This window comes from Hyla sarda, chromosome 2, assembly GCF_029499605.1.
Source record: "Hyla sarda isolate aHylSar1 chromosome 2, aHylSar1.hap1, whole genome shotgun sequence".
Classification (NCBI taxonomy): Eukaryota; Metazoa; Chordata; class Amphibia; order Anura; family Hylidae; genus Hyla; species Hyla sarda.
This window is the reverse complement of record NC_079190.1, coordinates 216937064-216955438: the sequence shown is the minus strand read 5'-3', so window position 1 is coordinate 216955438 and position 18375 is coordinate 216937064. Positions and strand designations below refer to the sequence as shown.

General features: G+C 47.5%; 2 protein-coding genes across 8 annotated transcripts in view; one reads left to right on the top strand and one right to left on the bottom strand.

Moving 5' to 3' along the window:
• Positions 1–16027, bottom strand: part of WSB1 (WD repeat and SOCS box containing 1) — a 116034-nt gene extending 100007 nt beyond the window's left edge. Inside the window, exon 1 of the mRNA XM_056556356.1 lies at positions 15810–16027. The gene's annotated coding sequence lies outside the window, so the exon portion shown is untranslated. The remainder of the gene's footprint in view (positions 1–15809) is intronic.
• Positions 16028–16401: 374 nt separating this feature from the next.
• The window catches only part of NF1 (neurofibromin 1), a 241565-nt gene continuing 239591 nt past the window's right edge, over positions 16402–18375 (top strand). For 6 of the 7 annotated variants that reach the window (XR_008888649.1, XM_056556350.1, XM_056556349.1 and 3 more), the window contains exon 1: positions 16402–16599. Coding sequence is in view for 6 of the 7 variants with exons in the window: in XM_056556350.1 (XP_056412325.1) it covers positions 16540–16599 (60 nt within the window). In the remaining variant the exon portion in view is untranslated. The remainder of the gene's footprint in view (positions 16600–18375) is intronic. The other variant, XM_056556354.1, reaches the window with a different exon arrangement.

Below are 18375 nucleotides of genomic sequence, written 5' to 3'. Positions count from 1 at the left end.
ACATTTTTACAAGGGATAATAGCAGAAAATACCCCCCAAAATTTGTAACCCCATCTCTTCTGAGTATGGAAATACCCAATAAGTGGACGTGAAGTGCACTGGGGGCGAACTACAATGCTCAGAAGAGAAGGAGCATCATTGAGCTTTTGGAGAGAGAATTTGGCCATGTGCATTTCCAAAGCCCCCCCGTGGTGCCAGAACAGTGGACCCCCCCACATGTGACCCCATTTTTAAAACTACACCCCTCACGGAAGGTAATAAGGGGTGCAGGGAGAATTTACACCCCACTGGCATTTGACAGATCTTTGGAACAGTGGGCTGTGCAAAGTAAAAATTTTATTTTTCATTTTCACAGACCCGTTTCAAAGATCTGTCAGACACCTGTGGGGTGTAAATGCTCACTGTACCCCTTGTTACATTCCGTGAGGGGTGTAGTTTCCAAAATGGGGTCACATGTGGGTATTTATTGTTTTGCACTTATGTCAGAACCGCTGTAAAATCAGCCACCCCTGTGCAAATCACCAATTTAGACCTCAAATTTACATGGTACACTCTCCCTTCTGAGCCTTGTTGTGCGCCCCCAGAACACTTTGCGCCCACATATGGGGTATCTCCGTCCTCAGGAGAAATTGCGTTACAAATTTTGGAGGCTTTTTTTCTTTTACCGCTTGTGAAATTTTAAAGTATGGGGCAACACCAGTATGTTAGTGTACAAAAATGTTTTTTTTTTACACTAACATGCTGGTGTAGACCCCAACTTTACTTTTTCATAAGGGGTAAAAGGAGAAAAAGCCCCCCAAAATTTGTTAGGCAATTTCTCCCGAGTACGGCGATACCCCATATGTGGCCCTAAACTGTTGCCTTGAAATACGACAGGGCTCCAAAGTGAGAGCGCCATGTGCATTTGAGGCCTAAATTAGGGATTTGCATAGGGGTGGACATAGGGGTATTCTACACCAGTGATTCTCAAACAGGGTGCCTCCAGCTGTTGCTAAACTCCCAGCATGGACAGTCAATGGCTGTCCGGAAATGCTGGGAGTTTTTGTTTTGCAACAGCTGGAGGCTCCGTTTCGGAAACACTGCTGTAGGATACGTTTTTCATTCGTAATCCGTCGCCAGTGTGAATGTAACCTGTACATTCACATGGGAGGGGGGGGGGGGGGACTACAACTCCCAGCATGCACTGACAGAACGTGCATGCTGGGAGTTGTAGTTTTGCAACAGCTGGAGGCACACTGGTTGGAAAATACTGAGTTAGGTAATAGAACCTATTACCTAACTCGGTATTTCATTTCCCAACCAGTGTGCCTCCAGCTGTGCCTCCAGAACTACAACTCTCAGCATGTACTGATTGCCAAAGGGAATGCTGGGAGATGTAGTCATGCAACAGCTGGAGGCACACAAGTACAACTCCCAGCATGCCGAGACAGCCATTTGCTGTTCCTGAATGCTGGGAGTTGTAGTTTTGCAAGATTTAGAGGGGTTCAGGCTGGAGATCACTGACAGTGGTCTCTAAACTGTGGCCCTCCAGATGTTGCAAAACTACAAATCTCAGCATGCTAAGACAGCAAACTGCTGTCTGGGCATGCTGGGAGTTGTAGTTTTGTAATATCTGGAGGGCTACAGTTTAGAGACCACTGTCAGTGATCTCCAGCCTGAACCCCTCTAAATCTTGCAAAACTACAACTCCCAGCATGCCAACACAGCAAACAGCTGTCAAGGCATGGTGGGAGTTGTAGTTTTGCAACATCTGGAGGGCGACAGTTTAGAGACCACTCTCTAAACTGTCGCCCTGCAGATGTTGCTAGGCAACAGACTCCTGGACACGCGGCGTCATACTTACCTCCACCGCCGCCGTAATCACAGCCGCCGCCGGGTAAGTGACCGCCGCTGCCGCCGCTATTACACGGTTCCCCCCGCTGTGCCCGGACACCGATGGGTGGGCATAGCGGGGGGAACCGAACTTTAACCCCCCCGCCCCCAGTCTGCTATTGGTCGGCCGCTCCGCCGATCAATAGCAGGGATAGGAGGGGTGGCAACCCTGCCACCTCACTCCTATCTCTTCAAGGGGGATCGAGGGTGTCTTGGACACCCCCGATCCCCCTTATTTTATCGCGGCGCCGCGATTGATGGGCAGGGGGAGAGCGCTCCCCCTGCAAACACCGTAGATGCCGTGATCAGAACTGATCACGGCATCTATGGGGTTAATGCTGCCGGGACCGGTGCGATCGCGGCCCCGGCAGCTGCGGTGGGACTCCGGCTGTGATCGAGTCCCACCCGCGATCTCCTGCGCTGCTCGCGGCAGAGCAGGAGATCGCTTGGACGTATGCATACGTCCATTTGCGCGAACGTGTAATTCGCCTGGACGTATGCATACGTCCAATAGCGGGAAGGGGTTAAAGTGTACTCCCCCTATGTAAAAGACTGTATTAATGTGTTACTACACACCATCCAAGTGTACGGATTTCTGTGTATGGTGCCGCATGCAGAGAGCACACGCGAAAAGTAAGGGGGGAGCGAAAATTTATTTGCTGCAGAAATGTGTAAAGGGAGAAGTGAATGTATGGTACGAATCTCTGGTCCGGTCAGCGATGCAAGAGTTAACCCGCTGCCGGAAAAGCGCGCAAAGAAAGCCCACGCTGCGCCGCCACCCGCCCCTTGGCGTGGCTACCAAGTAAATGTGTTGCAGCCAAAAGGGAACGTAAATTCACTGCTTTTGTTTCCGGGGGGACCAGAAGTCGGGGCTGCACCAATGATGGCCTTCCGGCCGGCAGCCATTTTGGAGAAGCCCATTATAAAAGCCCTGCACAGCGACCTCTTCAGTCTGCACGAGGAAGAGTTAGAGAGTACAGACATGGCGGAGAGCAGCGTTCCACGTGACGTGAGCACCAAAATGGTGCCGGAGCAAAGGAAAGTTGTGGCGGTGTCAGCCCAACTGTTCCACGAGCTTTCTGATCATCTGCAGTGGTTGTAGTTGGATGACGAGGGGGCCTTCAATCTTCCCCCACTGCCCAATGATGACGACGACTGGCTGGATACCCCTCCAGGGGAAATCGCTGGTCAGTCTAAGGACCCAAAATTGCTTAAGGTCCCAACCTTTGTCAATCTCCAAGAGAATTTGCATTTGTAGAGACTGTTCCTGTTGTGAAGCTTGCATAAAATATTCAGTAAAAGTTCCAACTGTTTTCAGCAAACTCTCCGGTTGTGGATATTCCATTATTCTATACCTCCCTATCGCACTTGGGAAGGGTGGCGGTAGGACAAGCATTACAGAGGAGCCTCACCCTGGCATCACGAATAGCAAGGGTTAACCAGACACCCTTTAGTCACCGCACAGCTACACTCTCTACACCCAACTCCCCCAGGCTATCACACTTTCCCAACTGAATATTAGGCTCCCAGTATCCATGTCTAGGGACTGGTTGCCCATTACCTGCAACTACCCTGTAATTAACATAATCAGGCTCACATAATAAACCAGCATCCCAAGGTTGAAAGAAAACATGTTTAGATATGGAAGACACATGTGACCGTATATATATATCAACGCCTCTAGAGGTACACTTTCTACAATTACTTTTACAAAGGGGCAGGAGGAGACATAAAGTGAGAGTCCTGATTTAGGTCGTTCGGGGGTTGGACCTGGTGACTGTTTTCCTGAGGGCCGCTCTTCGACCTAAGGGTGAATCCGTTTAAATCCCAGCACTGCATTTTCCAATGGCCGGGCTTGTTACAATAGGTGCAGAAAGGTCTCTGAGTCCCCGAATATCTATTAGGTGGAGAATTATGGTAATTGGGATTGCGGGGAGCAGGGGCAAGTTTCCTAGGTAAGGGTGGTTCACGGTCAGGTGGAGCAGGCCGGGTGGCAAGCTCCTTAACCTCTTAAGGACCCAGGCCTCACGCCTTGACCCCGCACCATACCGGGTCAGTCCCAGCAGGCTAATGACAGCCGGGAGCTTGGCTAATAGCGTGTGGCACCGATCGTTGTGCCTCGTGCTATTAACCCTTTAGACGCTGCGTTCAAAGTTGATCGCCGCATCTAAAATTAAAGGGTACCTCTCATCAAAAAAACTTTTGATATATTATAGATTTATGTATGCAGAATAACTTTACAATTGCATGTTATTATATATTATATGCTTCTTTCTATTTAATTACCACAAGGGGTCTCCCTACCAGTCCTGGCAGCAAGCATTTCAGACTCATGCTGGAGTCCTAAACACCAAGAGCTGCCAGTCTGCTTTGTTCACAAAGGAGAACACTCAGAGCTACCAGCCTGCTTTGTTCACAGCCTGTTTGGCTATGAACAAAGCAGGCTGGCAGCTCTGAGTGTTTAGGACTCCAGCATGAGTCAGAAATGCTTGCTGACAGGACTGATCGGGAAAAATACAATAGAAAGAAGCATATTTTTCATTAACATGCTATTGGAAAGTTATTCAACATTCATTAATCTAAAATATATCAAAAGTTTATTTGATGAGAGGTACCCTTTAAAGTGAAAGCTTCCTGGCAGCTCAGTCGGGCTGATCGGGACCATTGCGGTGAAATCGTGATGTCCCGATCAGCTAGAACACGAGCGCAGGTCCCCTTACCTGCCTCCGTAGTGTCCGATCGGCGATTGATTGCTCCAAGCCTGAAATCCAGGCTTCAGCAATCGACCGCCGATAACACTGATCTTTGCCGTGTCAATACACGGTAATGATCTGTGTATGAGATCGGTATGTGCAGTGTAAAAAAAAGTTAATAAAGATCATTTAACCCCTTCCCTAATAAAAGTAAGAATCACCCCCCTTTTCCTATTTAAAAAAAAAAAACTGTGTAAATAAAAATAAACATATGGGGTATGCGCAAAAAAATTCCAAAGTCCAAAATTGCGTATTTTTGGTAACTTTTTATGTCATCAAAAAGTGAATAAAAAAATAAAGGCCGATCAATATAAAAATGGTACTGATAAAAACCTCATATCATGGCACAAAAAATGAGCCCACATACCGGCCCGTACGTGGAAAAATAAAAAGTTATAGGGGTCAGAAGTTGACAATTTTAAACTAATACATTTTCTTGCATGTAGTTATGATTTTTTTTTAGAAGTAATACAAAATCAAACCTATATAAGTAGGATATCATTTTAACCGTATGGACCTACAGAATAAAGGTAAGATGTGATTTTTACTGAAAAATGCACTACGTAGAAACAGAAGCCCTCAAAATTTACAAAATTGATTTTTTTCTTCAATTTTGTTGCATAATGTATTTTTTTCACGCTTCGCCGTGGATATTTTGGTAAAATGACTAATGTCACTGCAACGTAGAATTGGTGGCACAAAAAATAAGCCATAATATGGAATTTTAGGTGCAAAATTTAAAGCATTATGATTTTTAGAAGGTGATGAGGAAAAAATGAAAATGCAAAAATGGTACAGGGCAGCAAAGGTACAGGGTTAAAACTCCTGTACCGGGCCACCACACTGCGATGCAGCACAATCCCTGCAGCGCACCATGGTCATCCTGGGTCGTGCCGACAGTCACAAGAAATCCATCTGTGACCCCATACACTTAGCTGGGATGCTGTGTGACCTCTTTGGTCTTGTGACCCGTGTCATGGCCAAGGCTGACCTGTAACCCTAGCCTAAATCCACTGCATGTCTGCAGCATAAAGTGACATTCTGAGGACTTTAGATCTGCACTGCTGGTCAACGTCTGTATAGATTTTGGGGGAGATTTATCAAAATTAGTGCAGAGAAAAAGGCCTCTGAAAAATACAAGAAACAATCTGATTGGTTACTAATGGCAACTGGTTCACTTTCCTTTGCACAAGTTTTGATGAATCTTCCTTCTTCTGCAGATATTTTTTTTCCACAGCGTTTAAAATTCACACACTTTGCTGCTGCTGTAAAAGCTGTGGAGGTACGACATCTGGATGAATGCTATGGGTGTTTTTTTTGCAAAAATTTCAGCAACTTTCAAACTAATCTTAATGGGGCTTGCAGAATTGATAGGCCTGCCACTGAAGCACCCCAAACTATAAACTGCCCTGTGTGAATACACTCTAATGACACATACAGTATCCTGCTACGCTAACTACTGTAAAACTGCCCTAACACTACGCTAACTAGGCTAAAACTGCATTAACACTACGCTACACTAACTACGCTAAAACTGTGCTAACACTATACTACACTAAATACGCTAAAACTGTGCGAACACTACGCTACGCTAACTACTGTAAAACTGCTAATGCTACGCTAACTAGGCTAAAACTGCGCTAATGCTACGCTAACTAGGCTAAAACTGCATTAACACTACGCTACACTAACTACGCTAAAACTGTGCTAATACTATACTACACTAAATACACTAAAACTGTGCTAACACTACACTACGCTAACTACTTTAAAACTGCGCTAACACTACGCTACACTAACTACCCTACACCTGTGTAAAACTATGGTAACACTACGCTACGTTAACTACGCAAAAAATGCGCTAACACTACGATACACTAACTGCGCTAACGCTACGCTAAAACTGCACTTACACTACACTACGCTAACTATGCTAAAACTGCGCTAACACTACGCTACGCTAACTACGCTAAAACTGTGCTAACACTACAATATGCTAACTTCGCTAAAACTGCGCTAACACCATGCTACGCTAAATACGCTAAAACTGCGCTAACACTACACTACTCTAAAAACGTTAAAATGCGCTAACACCACACTAGGCTAAATAGGCTAAAACTGCGCTAACACTACACTATGCTAAATACTCTAAAACTGCGATAACACTACACTACGCTGACTACTCTAAAACTGTGGTAACACTACACTACACTACGATAAATACGCTAAAAGTGCGCTAACACTACACTACGCTAACTACTCTAAAATTGAGCTAACACTACACTACGCTAAATATGCTAAAACTGCGCTAACAATATGCTACGCTAAAACTACGCCAACATTACACTACTCTAAATACGCTAAAACTGCGCTAACACTACACTACGCTAACTACTCTAAAACTGTGCTAACGCTATGCAAACTACGCTAAATCTGTGCTAACACTACGCTATGCTAACTACGCTAAATCTGTGCTAACACTACGCTACGCTAACTACGTTTAAACAGCGCTAACACTACGCTACGCTAAATGCGCTAAAACCACACTATGCTAAATACGCTAAAACTGCGATAACACTACACTACGCTAACCACTAAAAACTGTGGTAACACTACACTACGCTAAAACTGCGCTAACACTACACTATGCTAAAACTGCGCTAACACTACACTACGCTAAATATACTAAAACTGCGCCAGCACTACACTACGCTAACTACTCTAAAATTGCGCTAACACTACGCTAACTACTCTAAAACTGCGCTAACAATACGCTAACAACTGCGCTAACAACACGCTACGCTAAATACGCTAAAACTGCGCTAACACTACACTACGCTAACTGCTCTAAAACTGCGCTAACACTACACTGCGCTAAATACGCTAAAACTGCACCAACACTACCCTACACTAACTACACTACACCAGTGTAAAACTACGCTACGTTAACTACGCCAAAAATGCGCTAACACTACGATACACTAACTGCTCTAAGGCTATGCTAACTACGCTAAAACTGCGCTTACACTACACTAGGCTAACTACGCTAAAACTGTGCTAACGCTACGCTAACTACACTAAAACTGTGCTAACACTACAATATGCTAACTACACTAAAACTTCGCTAACACTATGCTACGCTAAATACGCTAGAAACTGCGCTAACACTACACTACGCTAAATAGGCTAAAACTGCGCTAACACTACACTACGCTAAATAGGCTAAAACTGCGCTAACACTACACTATGCTAAATATGCTAAAACTGCGATAACAATAGACTACGCTGACTACTCTAAAACTGTGTTAACACTACACTAAGCTAAAACTGCGCCAACACTACACTATGCTAAATACGCTAAAAGTGCGCCAACACTACACTACGCTAAAACTGCGCTAACACTACACTACACTAAAACTGCGCTAACACTACACTATGCTAACTACTCTAAAACTGATCTAACACTACACTACGCTAAATATGCTAAAACTGCGCTAACAATACGCTACGCTGAATACGTTAAAACTACGCTAACATTACACTACGCTAAAACTGCCCTAACACTACACTACGCTAACTACTCTAAAACTGTACTAACGCTATGCTAACTACGCTAAAACTGCGCTACCACTATGCTACGCTAACTACCTTTAAACAGCGCTAACACTACGCTACGCTAAATGCGCTAAAACTACACTATGCTAAATACGCTAAAACTGCGATAACACTACACTACGCTAACCACTCTAAAACTGTGGTAACACTACACTACGCTAAATATGCTAAAAGTGCGCCAACACTACACTACGCTAACTATGCTAAAACTGCGCTAACACTACACTACACTAAAACTGCGCTAACACTACACTATGCTAACTACTCTAAAACTGCGCTAACACTACACTACGCTAAATATGCTAAAACTGCGCTAAGAATACGCTACGCTAAATACGTTAAAACTACGCTAACATTACACTAAGCTAAAACTGCCCTAATACTACACTACGCTAACTACTCTAAAACTGTACTAACGCTATGCTACCTACGCTAAAACTGCGCTAACACTATGCTACGCTAACTACCTTTAAACAGCGCTAACACTACGCTACGTTAAATATGCTAAAACTGCGCTAACACTACACTATGCTAAATATACTAAAACTGTGCCAACCCTACACTACGCTAACTACTCTAAAACTGCGCTAACATTACACTACGCTACAACTGCGCCAACACTACACTAACTACTCTAAAACTGCACTAACAATATACTACGCTAAATGTGCTGAAAATGCGCTAACAATATGCTACGCTAAATACGCTAAAACTGCGCTAACACTACACTATGGTAAATACACTAAAACTGCGCTAATGCTACGCTAAAACTGCGCTAACACTACGCTACGCTAACTACTCTAAAACAGTTCTAACACTATGCTACACTAAATACGCTAAAACTGCGCTAACACTACCCTATGTTAACTACTCTAAAACTGCACTAACACTACGCTACGCTAAGTACTCTAAAACTGCTTTAACACCACGCTACGCTAAAAATGCACTAACACTACAATACACTAACTACGCTAAAACTGTGCTAACGCTACGCTAACTACGTTAAAACTGTGCTAACACTACACTACGCTAAAACTGTGCTACATTAAAGGGGTACTCCAGTGAAAACCTGTTTTCTTTTAAATCAACTGGTGCCAGAAAGTTAAACAGATTTGTAAATTACTTCTATTAAAAAATCTTAATCCTTCCTGTACTCATTAGCTGCTGAATACCACGGAGGAAATTCTTTTCTTTTTGGAATTCTCTCTGATGACATCACGAGCACAGTGCTCTTTGCTGATGTCATTATAATAATAATAACTCTTTATTTATTGTTGTCCTCAGTGGGATTTGAACCCAAGGGCCCAGCACTGCAAGGCAGCAGTGCTAACCACTGAGCCACTATGCTGCCCTTAGCATACATCTGCTATGCACGGTTGCTAAAATGGACAGAGATGTCAGCAGAGAGCACTGTGCTCGTGATGTCATCAGTGTTCCAAAAAGAAAGGAATTTCCTCTGTAGCATTCAGCAGCTAATAAGTACTGGAAGGATTAAGATTTTTTAATAGAAGTTACAAATATGTTTAACTTTCTGGCACCAGTTGATTTAAAAGAAAAAAGGTTTTCACCGGAGTACCCCTTTAACTACGCTGAAACTGTGCTAACACTATGCTACGCTAAAACTGCGCTAACACTACATTACGCTAACTACGCTAAGACTGCGCTAACACTACAGTACGCTAAAACTGAGCTAACACTACGCTACGCTAACTACGCTGGCACCCTGGGCATACTGGGAGTTGTAGTCTCTTTACTTTAAAACCTATAACCTACCTCCTTTCACTATGAAATCTAAAATACGCTACGTTACGTTACAATCTAAGCTAGCTACGCTGCACTAATTTTAAACTACACTAAGCCTACGCTGGTTTCCAGCTGCCTATGCTAGAGCCCTGCGCATGCGCTTTAAGGTTTCTACAGCTACGCTATCACTACGCTACTAACGCAATCCCTGCGCCGTACGGACAACTGCGCATGTGTAGGGCTACGGTAATGCTACGCTACTAACGCTGCCTTGTCCAATCTGTGAAAAATGGCATGCGCGAGTTTACGCTATTAGTGTACGCTACGCTAATTGCGTAATGTCGCGCATGCGCATTAGTTCTAGCGTAGGATCGCGTCTGCGCAGTGCGTTACTTGCTTGTTATCAGCGTAGGTGTAGTTTCTTGGATCACCCATGGATTTTCCATATCGCACATGCGCACTGCATATAGAACCGTGCCGGCGCAGTGCGTTAATTGCTTGTTGCCAGGGGCGGACATATCACTTGTTCAGCCGGTTCGGCTGCACAGGGGCCCAGCGTGTTAGGGGGCCCCCTAGTAGCCCAGGTCACAGCCTGGGCCTCACAGTCTGGGCCCCTGCAGGGCCCCCTGCCAGTACTTCATACTAAATGCTGCAGCAACAGGTCCCGGACCTGCCGCTGACAGCAGTAATTTACCTCGGCCGGGCGAGAGGACAGGCCAGGGGCTGATGGTAACAGACGTGCCCCGCGCAGGCACGCACGTCTGTTCCAAGCCCCTGACGTCACGTGTCATGGCCTCTGACCCCGGCAGAAGCGACAGGAGCAGCAAACCCTCCCGCCTCACACGGCCGCATCGCTGAGCAGATAAGGTGAGGAGAGCGACGGTCGGGTGCAGGGGGGTGGGGGGAGGGGATTGTAATGATGATGAAGAGGACAGGAGGGGTGTTGAAGAGGTTGGTGGTGTAATGATAAGGAGGATTGGGGGTCTGGGAGAGCGTAGTGTTGATAAGGAGGACCAGAGGGGGGGGTCAGGGGGGTAATGATTAGGGGGTTTAATGTTGATGAGAAGGATCGGGGGGGGGGTGTCAGCTGTGTAATACTGATGAGGTGCTTAAGGTATATGGGATGATGAGGAGACTGAGGATGGAGTGCATGGGGTGATGAGGAGACTGAGGATGGAGTGCATGGGGTGATGAGGAGACTGAGGATGGAGTGCATGGGGTGTATGGGGTGATGAGGAGAATGAGGATGGGGTGCGTGGGGTGTATGGGGGTGATGAGGAGACTGAGGATGGAGTGCATGGGATGATGAGGAGACTGAGGATGGAGTGCATGGGGTGTGTGGGGTGATGAGGAGACTGAGGATGGAGTGCATGGGGTGATGAGGAGACTGAGGATGGAGTGCATGGGGTTATGAGGAGACTGAGGATGGAGTGCATGGGGTGATGAGGAGACTGAGGATGGAGTGCATGGGGTTATGAGGAGACTGAGGATGGAGTGCATGGGGTGATGAGGAGACTGAGGATGGAGTGCATGGGGTTATGAGGAGACTGAGGATGGAGTGCATGGGGTGTATGGGGTGATGAGGAGACTGAGGATGGAGTGCATGGGGTGATGAGGAGACTGAGGATGGAGTGCATGGGGTGATGAGGAGACTGAGGATGGGGTGCGTGGGGTGTATGGGGTGATGAGGAGACTGAGGATGGAGTGCGTGGGGTGATGAGGAGACTGAGGATGGAGTGCATGGGGTGATGAGGAGACTGAGGATGGAGTGCATGGGGTGATGAGGAGACTGAGGATGGGGTGCGTGGGGTGTATGGGGTGATGAGGAGACTGAGGATGGGGTGATGAGGAGACTGAGGATGGGGTGCGTGGGGTGAATGGGGTGATGAGGAGACTGAGGATGGAGTGCGTGGGGCGATGAGGAGACTGAGGATGGGGTGATGAGGAGACTGAGGATGGAGTGCATGGGGGGATGAGGAGACTGAGGATGGGGTGCGTGGGGTGATGAGGAGACTGAAGATGGAGTGCGTGGGGTGTATGGGGTGATGAGGAGACTGAGGATGGAGTGCATGGGGTGTATGGGGTGATGAGGAGACTAAGGATGGAGTGCATGGGGTGATGAGGAGACTGAGGATGGAGTGCATGGGGTTATGAGGAGACTGAGGATGGAGTGCATGGGGTGATGAGGAGACTGAGGATGGGGTGCGTGGGGTGTATGGGGTGATGAGGAGACTGAGGATGGGTTGCGTGGGGTGTATGGGGTGATGAGGAGACTGAGGATGGAGTGCATGGGGTTATGAGGAGACTGAGGATGGAGTGCATGGGGTGTATGGGGTGATGAGGAGACTGAGGATGGAGTGCATGGGGTGATGAGGAGACTGAGGATGGAGTGCATGGGGTGATGAGGAGACTGAGGATGGGGTGCGTGGGGTGTATGGGGTGATGAGGAGACTGAGGATGGAGTGCGTGGGGTGATGAGGAGACTGAGGATGGAGTGCATGGGGTGATGAGGAGACTGAGGATGGAGTGCGTGGGGTGATGAGGAGACTGAGGATGGAGTGCATGGGGTGATGAGGAGACTGAGGATGGAGTGCATGGGGTGATGAGGAGACTGAGGATGGGGTGCGTGGGGTGAATGGGGTGATGAGGAGACTGAGGATGGAGTGCGTGGGGCGATGAGGAGACTGAGGATGGGGTGATGAGGAGACTGAGGATGGAGTGCATGGGGGGATGAGGAGACTGAGGATGGGGTGCGTGGGGTGATGAGGAGACTGAGGATGGAGTGCGTGGGGTGTATGGGGTGATGAGGAGACTGAGGATGGAGTGCATGGGGTGATGAGGAGACTGAGGATGGGGTGTATGCGGTGATGAGGAGACTGAGGATGGAGTGCATGGGGTGATGAGGAGACTGAGGATGGAGTGCGTGGGGTGATGAGGAGACTGAGGATGGAGTGCGTGGGGTGTATGGGGTGATGAGGAGACTGAGGATGGAGTGCATGGGGTGATGAGGAGACTGAGGATGGAGTGCATGGGGTGATGAGGAGACTGAGGATGGAGTGCATGGGGTGATGAGGAGACTGAGGATGGGGTGCGTGGGGTGTATGGGGTGATGAGGAGACTGAAGATGGGGTGTGTGGGGTGTATGGGGTGATGAGGAGACTGAGGATGGGTTGTGTGGGGTGTATGGGGTGATGAGACTGAAGATGGGGTGCGTGGGGTGTATGGGGGTGATGAGGAGACTGAGGATGGGGTATATGGGGGTGATGAGGAGACCGAGGATGGGTTGTGTGGGGTGTATGGGGTGATGAGACTGAGGATGGGGTGCGTGGGGTGATGATTAGACTGAGAATGGGTTGTGTGGGGTGTATGGGGGGATGAGACTGAGGATGGGGTGCGTGGGGTGTATGGGGTGATGAGGAGACTGAGGATGGAGTGTATGGGGTGATGAGGAGACTGAGGATGGAGTGTATGGGGTGATTCAGTGGTGTATCGTGGTTGGCAGTATTATATTGATAGAGTACAGTGGTGGGCAGTATTATATTCAGGGGTACAGTGGTTGGCAGTATTATATTCAGGGGTACAGTATTTGGCAGTATTATATTCAGGGGTACAGTGGTTGGCAGTATTTAGGGAGTACAGTGGTTGGCAGTATTATATTCAGGGGTACAGTGGTTGGCAATATTCAGGGGGTACAGTGGTTGGCAGTATTATATTCAGGGGTACAGTGGTTGGCAGTATTATATTCAGGGGTACAGTGGTTGGCAGTATTATATTCAGGGGTACAGTATTTGGCAGTATTATATTCAGGGGTACAGTGGTTGGCAGTATTTAGGGAGTACAGTGGTTGGCAGTATTATATTCAGGGATACAGTGGTTGGCAGTATTCAGGGGGTACAGTGGTTGGCAGTATTATATTCAGGGGTACAGTGGTTGGCAGTATTATATTTAGGGGTACAGTGGTTGGCAGTAGTATATTCAGGGGTACAGTGGTTGGCAGTATTATATTCAGGGGTACAGTGGTTGGCAGTATTATATTCAGGGGGTACAGTGGTTGGCAGTATTATATTCAGGGGTACAGTGGTTGGCAGTATTCAGGGGGTACAGTGGTTGGCAGTATTATATTCAGGGGTACAGTGGTTGGCAGTATTCAGGGGGTACAGTGGTTGGCAGTATTATATTCAGGGGTACAGTGGTTGGCAGTATTATATTCAGGGGGTACAGTGGTTGGCAGTATTCAGGGGGTACAGTGGTTGGCAGTATTATATTCAGGGGTACAGTGGTTGGCAGTATTCAGGGGGTACAGTGGTTGGCAGTATTATATTCAGGGGTACAGTGGTTGGCAGTATTATATTCAGGGGGTACAGTGGTTGGCAGTATTCAGGGGGTACAGTGGTTGGCAGTATTATATTCAGGGGGTACAGTGGTTGGCAGTATTCAGGGGGTACAGTGGTTGGCAGTATTATATTCAGGGGTACAGTGGTTGGCAGTATTCAGGGGGTACAGTGGTTGGCAGTATTATATTCAGGGGTACAGTGGTTGGCAGTATTCAGGGGGTACAGTGGTTGGCAGTATTATATTCAGGGGTACAGTGGTTGGCAGTATTCAGGGGGTACAGTGGTTGGCAGTATTATATTCGGGGGTACAGTGGTTGGCAGTATTATATTCAGGGGTACAGTGGTTGGCAGTATTATATTCATGGAGTACAGTGGTTGGCAGTATTATATTCAGGGGTACAGTGGTTGGCAGTATTATATTCGGGGGTACAGTGGTTGGCAGTATTATATTCAGGGGTACAGTGGTTGGCAGTATTCAGGGGGTACAGTGGTTGGCATTATTATATTCAGGGGTACAGTATTTGGCAAGGTTATAATGATTATTGTCATCATACAGAGGATGAGGATCTACTGACAAATTAAGGAACCAATGATGTCCAGGTGTCAGACTCTGCAGAGAAGATGGAAGAAATCCTGGTGTCTGGACCAGATGAAGAAGAAAAGTAAAGACAACAGAGAAGACGTCACTCAGGTCAGTGATATCATTGTGTACTTTCCTAACTGTCCCATCAGAGCTGTAGTCACTGATATCATTGTGTAGTCTCCTGACTGTCCCATCAGTTGTAGTCACTTCAGACATGATGGGAGTTGCAGCTTTCCAACATCTCGGGAGCCACTTGAACCAAGGTGATTGGTGGGGGTCCCATGAGTCAGACCCCCACCATAAAAATGGGCTGTTTATTTAAAAATGCCTGGGCCTATTTTTGGTCCCAGTCTGGCCCTGCCTGTAAGTCACTTCTATCATTAAGGATAAGAAGCCAAGGAACCAGGGGGTGCCAAGGGGTGTCGTGCTAAGTCCAGGGGTGCGAATGTAAAGGGGAGCACTGCCCTCTGCCTCCCAGCTAGATACGGGTCAGGCTGACCTGGGGGAGTACTCACTGGGCCGCACACTGAGAGGGACAGGGGCCACCCGGAGCCCACCTCAGGAGTCGTTCCATCCACCTGTGGTGGACAAGGCAAGTGGCGACACTACACGCGCGGGGTAAGTGGAGGCCCCCCGGTGGGGTCTAGGTACATGAGGGGGCACAGTGCTGGGGGGGGGCCCAGGCACATTCTTTGCACAGGGGCCCTCTGCTGTCTGTGTCCGCCCCTGCTTGTTGCGCTGTACCACAACAGCAAGAGGGTTCACTTGCTTTATTTATGGCCTTCTATCCTTTAATTGTGTCCTTTCCCTTAATTGTTCAGATACTTTTTTTTGGGGGGGGGGGGGGGGGGGTTCAATGAGTAATACCTTGATTTATGTTGTCCTTAACTTTTTGGGGGGTTTACTTACTTATTACTTTGACTTTTCTGCTTCTTTCCTCAGAGACACAGTACCCTCACAGCTCACACAGTTAGCGTAAAGCGTAACTACGCAGTTAGCGCAGCCTAAGTGCTACTGCGCATGTGGGAGATTGGACTTTTCCACAATAGATCTAAAGTATTTTTCAATCTGTGAAAAACGCCATAAAGTTTTTTTTACAATCTGTGGAAAACGACATACCCATGCGCGTTTAGCGTAGTGTACGTTAGGTCTACACAAATAGCGTAGACTCGCGCATGTGTATGGCGTTTTTAACGGATTGGACAATACTTTAGATCACCTACGTTAGCCCTAAGCTGTCAGCGTAGTTCTGCGCGTGCGCTCTAAGTTTTCTACGGATCGAGGTAAACTTTACATCATCGGCAAGCCCTGGCTGTGAGTGTGTTGTGCGCATGCGCGCCTCCTCCCCAGCAGTCGCGGGGCCGAGCAGAGTGATCGCACTTCCGGTCTGGTGTCATGGCGTCTTTACGGTGATGGCCGAGGGGAGAGCGCGATAGCGGGGAGGAGGAGAGGAGGGGGCGGCGGCGGGAGGAGGTGGAGGCGGTGGTGGTGGAGGCGGCGGAGGTGGGGGAAGGGGGAAGCGGCGGAGGTGGAATAACCAGCAGCTGTTACGGTTCCTATCATCATCATCATCACCTCCCCTCCGGCGGCCTGTGATCCCCGGGAAGAGCAGGAAGGGGGGACACCCCGGGCCGGGGCGATGGCGGCTCACAAGCCGGTAGAATGGGTGCAGGCCGTGGTGAACCGCTTCGAAGAGCAGGTAAGATGGGGACTTGGGTACCGGGAAGAGGGAGGAGGAGGAAGGGAGTGTTGCTATGGAGGAAGATGGTGATGATGGAGGGATGAGGCTCCGGAGCTCCTGGACGTGTGACACCGGCCTGGTCCGTGTGCTGAGGTTCCATGTGCAGCTCCCATTGCCTTCTGTTCACACCTTGTATGGATACCGCAGGGCCAGGATACTGTCACTCCTGACAGCCAGGTGACAATCCCATTCCTGACACTTCATGGTTTCCTGCTCAGATGTGCTGTGACTCCTATGGAAACAGTGAGTGCTGACACTGCTGCTTGTGATCAGTGGACTGGGATTGCTGGGAGTTGTAGTGTTCATTAGGCCAGAGGTGGAGATGTTATTGCTGGATCTGGTTAGCTCTCCATTTGCCAGGACTGTCCTTGGTCGGAGACCTTTTGTGGCTACAGATTATGGGAAGACATTTGCGCACATCTTCTCCAATCCTGACGATTTTCTGCGGCTCTCCAAACATATTGGAATGAGCGGTGGTCCTGGAGGACTCCTATTTCACTCTCATTGATGGTTATGGTGTTAGATCAGTAGCCTTTACATTTATGTATAGCTCAAGGGTATGTTCACACATGCTGAAATGCTGCAGATTCATTGTAGATTTTGGCTGAAATGCTGCAGATTTATTTTCAGTCCTATGTGAACATACCCTTGAAAGGTGTTTTTGGATTGATCTTTTAGCTGTGTACCTGAGGCAGTGACTTTCAAACTGTGCACCTACAAGCTGTTGCAAAACTACAACTCCCAGCAAGCCTGGACAGCCGTTGGCTTTCCAGGCATGCTGGGAGATGTAGTTTTGCAACAGTCGTAGGACCACAATTTAGAGACTTGGTGGTACACATCTAACGCCCATATCATCATAGGGTGGGGGACTAAGCAGCCCCTCTACATGTCCACACTGTTCTACAGCATTGGGAAGTCCTCCGGGTGGAGACATTTACTCCTTCCACTTGGGCTATGTCAGTGTTTCCCAACCAGGATGCCTTCAGCTGTTTCAAAACTACGACTCCCAGCATGCCCTGACACCCAAACGCTGTCTGGGTTATCCTGGGAGTTGTAGTTTTGCAACAGCCGGAGGTGCTCTGGTTCGGAAACATCGGGCTATGTTCACATGCCAGAATTTCTGCATGAATTTATAGCCAATACACTTTTAATGGGATTCCACTGTCCCATTCACACCGCAGAATTTCTGCTGCAGGATTTCCTTTTGAAGTGAATGGGCAATACATTTTTTGCAGAATTTTTCTGGAGAATTCCATGCAGAAATAGCTTAATAAACTAAGCTTTAAGGATATGTTTACATGTGCATATTTTGTAACCCATCGAAGTCAAATAAGTCATTGAAGAAAATCTGCAGCAAAATCTGCACACGTGAATGTACCCTAACTCTGTTTTGGAGAACGTGCCTCCCTAGTTATTGCCTTTTCTATTCTGCATGTAATTTTTTTTATTTTTTTTTGTGTACAAAGTCCTTTGCTATTGGTAAGGTCCGTTAGTGACACTAATGTCTAAAGACCATCGCCATTTGTAAGGTCCACTAGTGACATTAATGTGTAAAGGCCATTAACCCCTTAAGGACCGGGGTTTTTTCCGTTTTTGCATTTTCGTTTTTTGCTCCTTGCCTTTAAAAAATCATAACTCTTTCAATTTTGCACCTAAAAATCCATATCATGGCTTATTTTTTGTGCCACCAATTCTTCTTTGTAATGACGTCAGTAATTTTGCCCAAAAATCTAC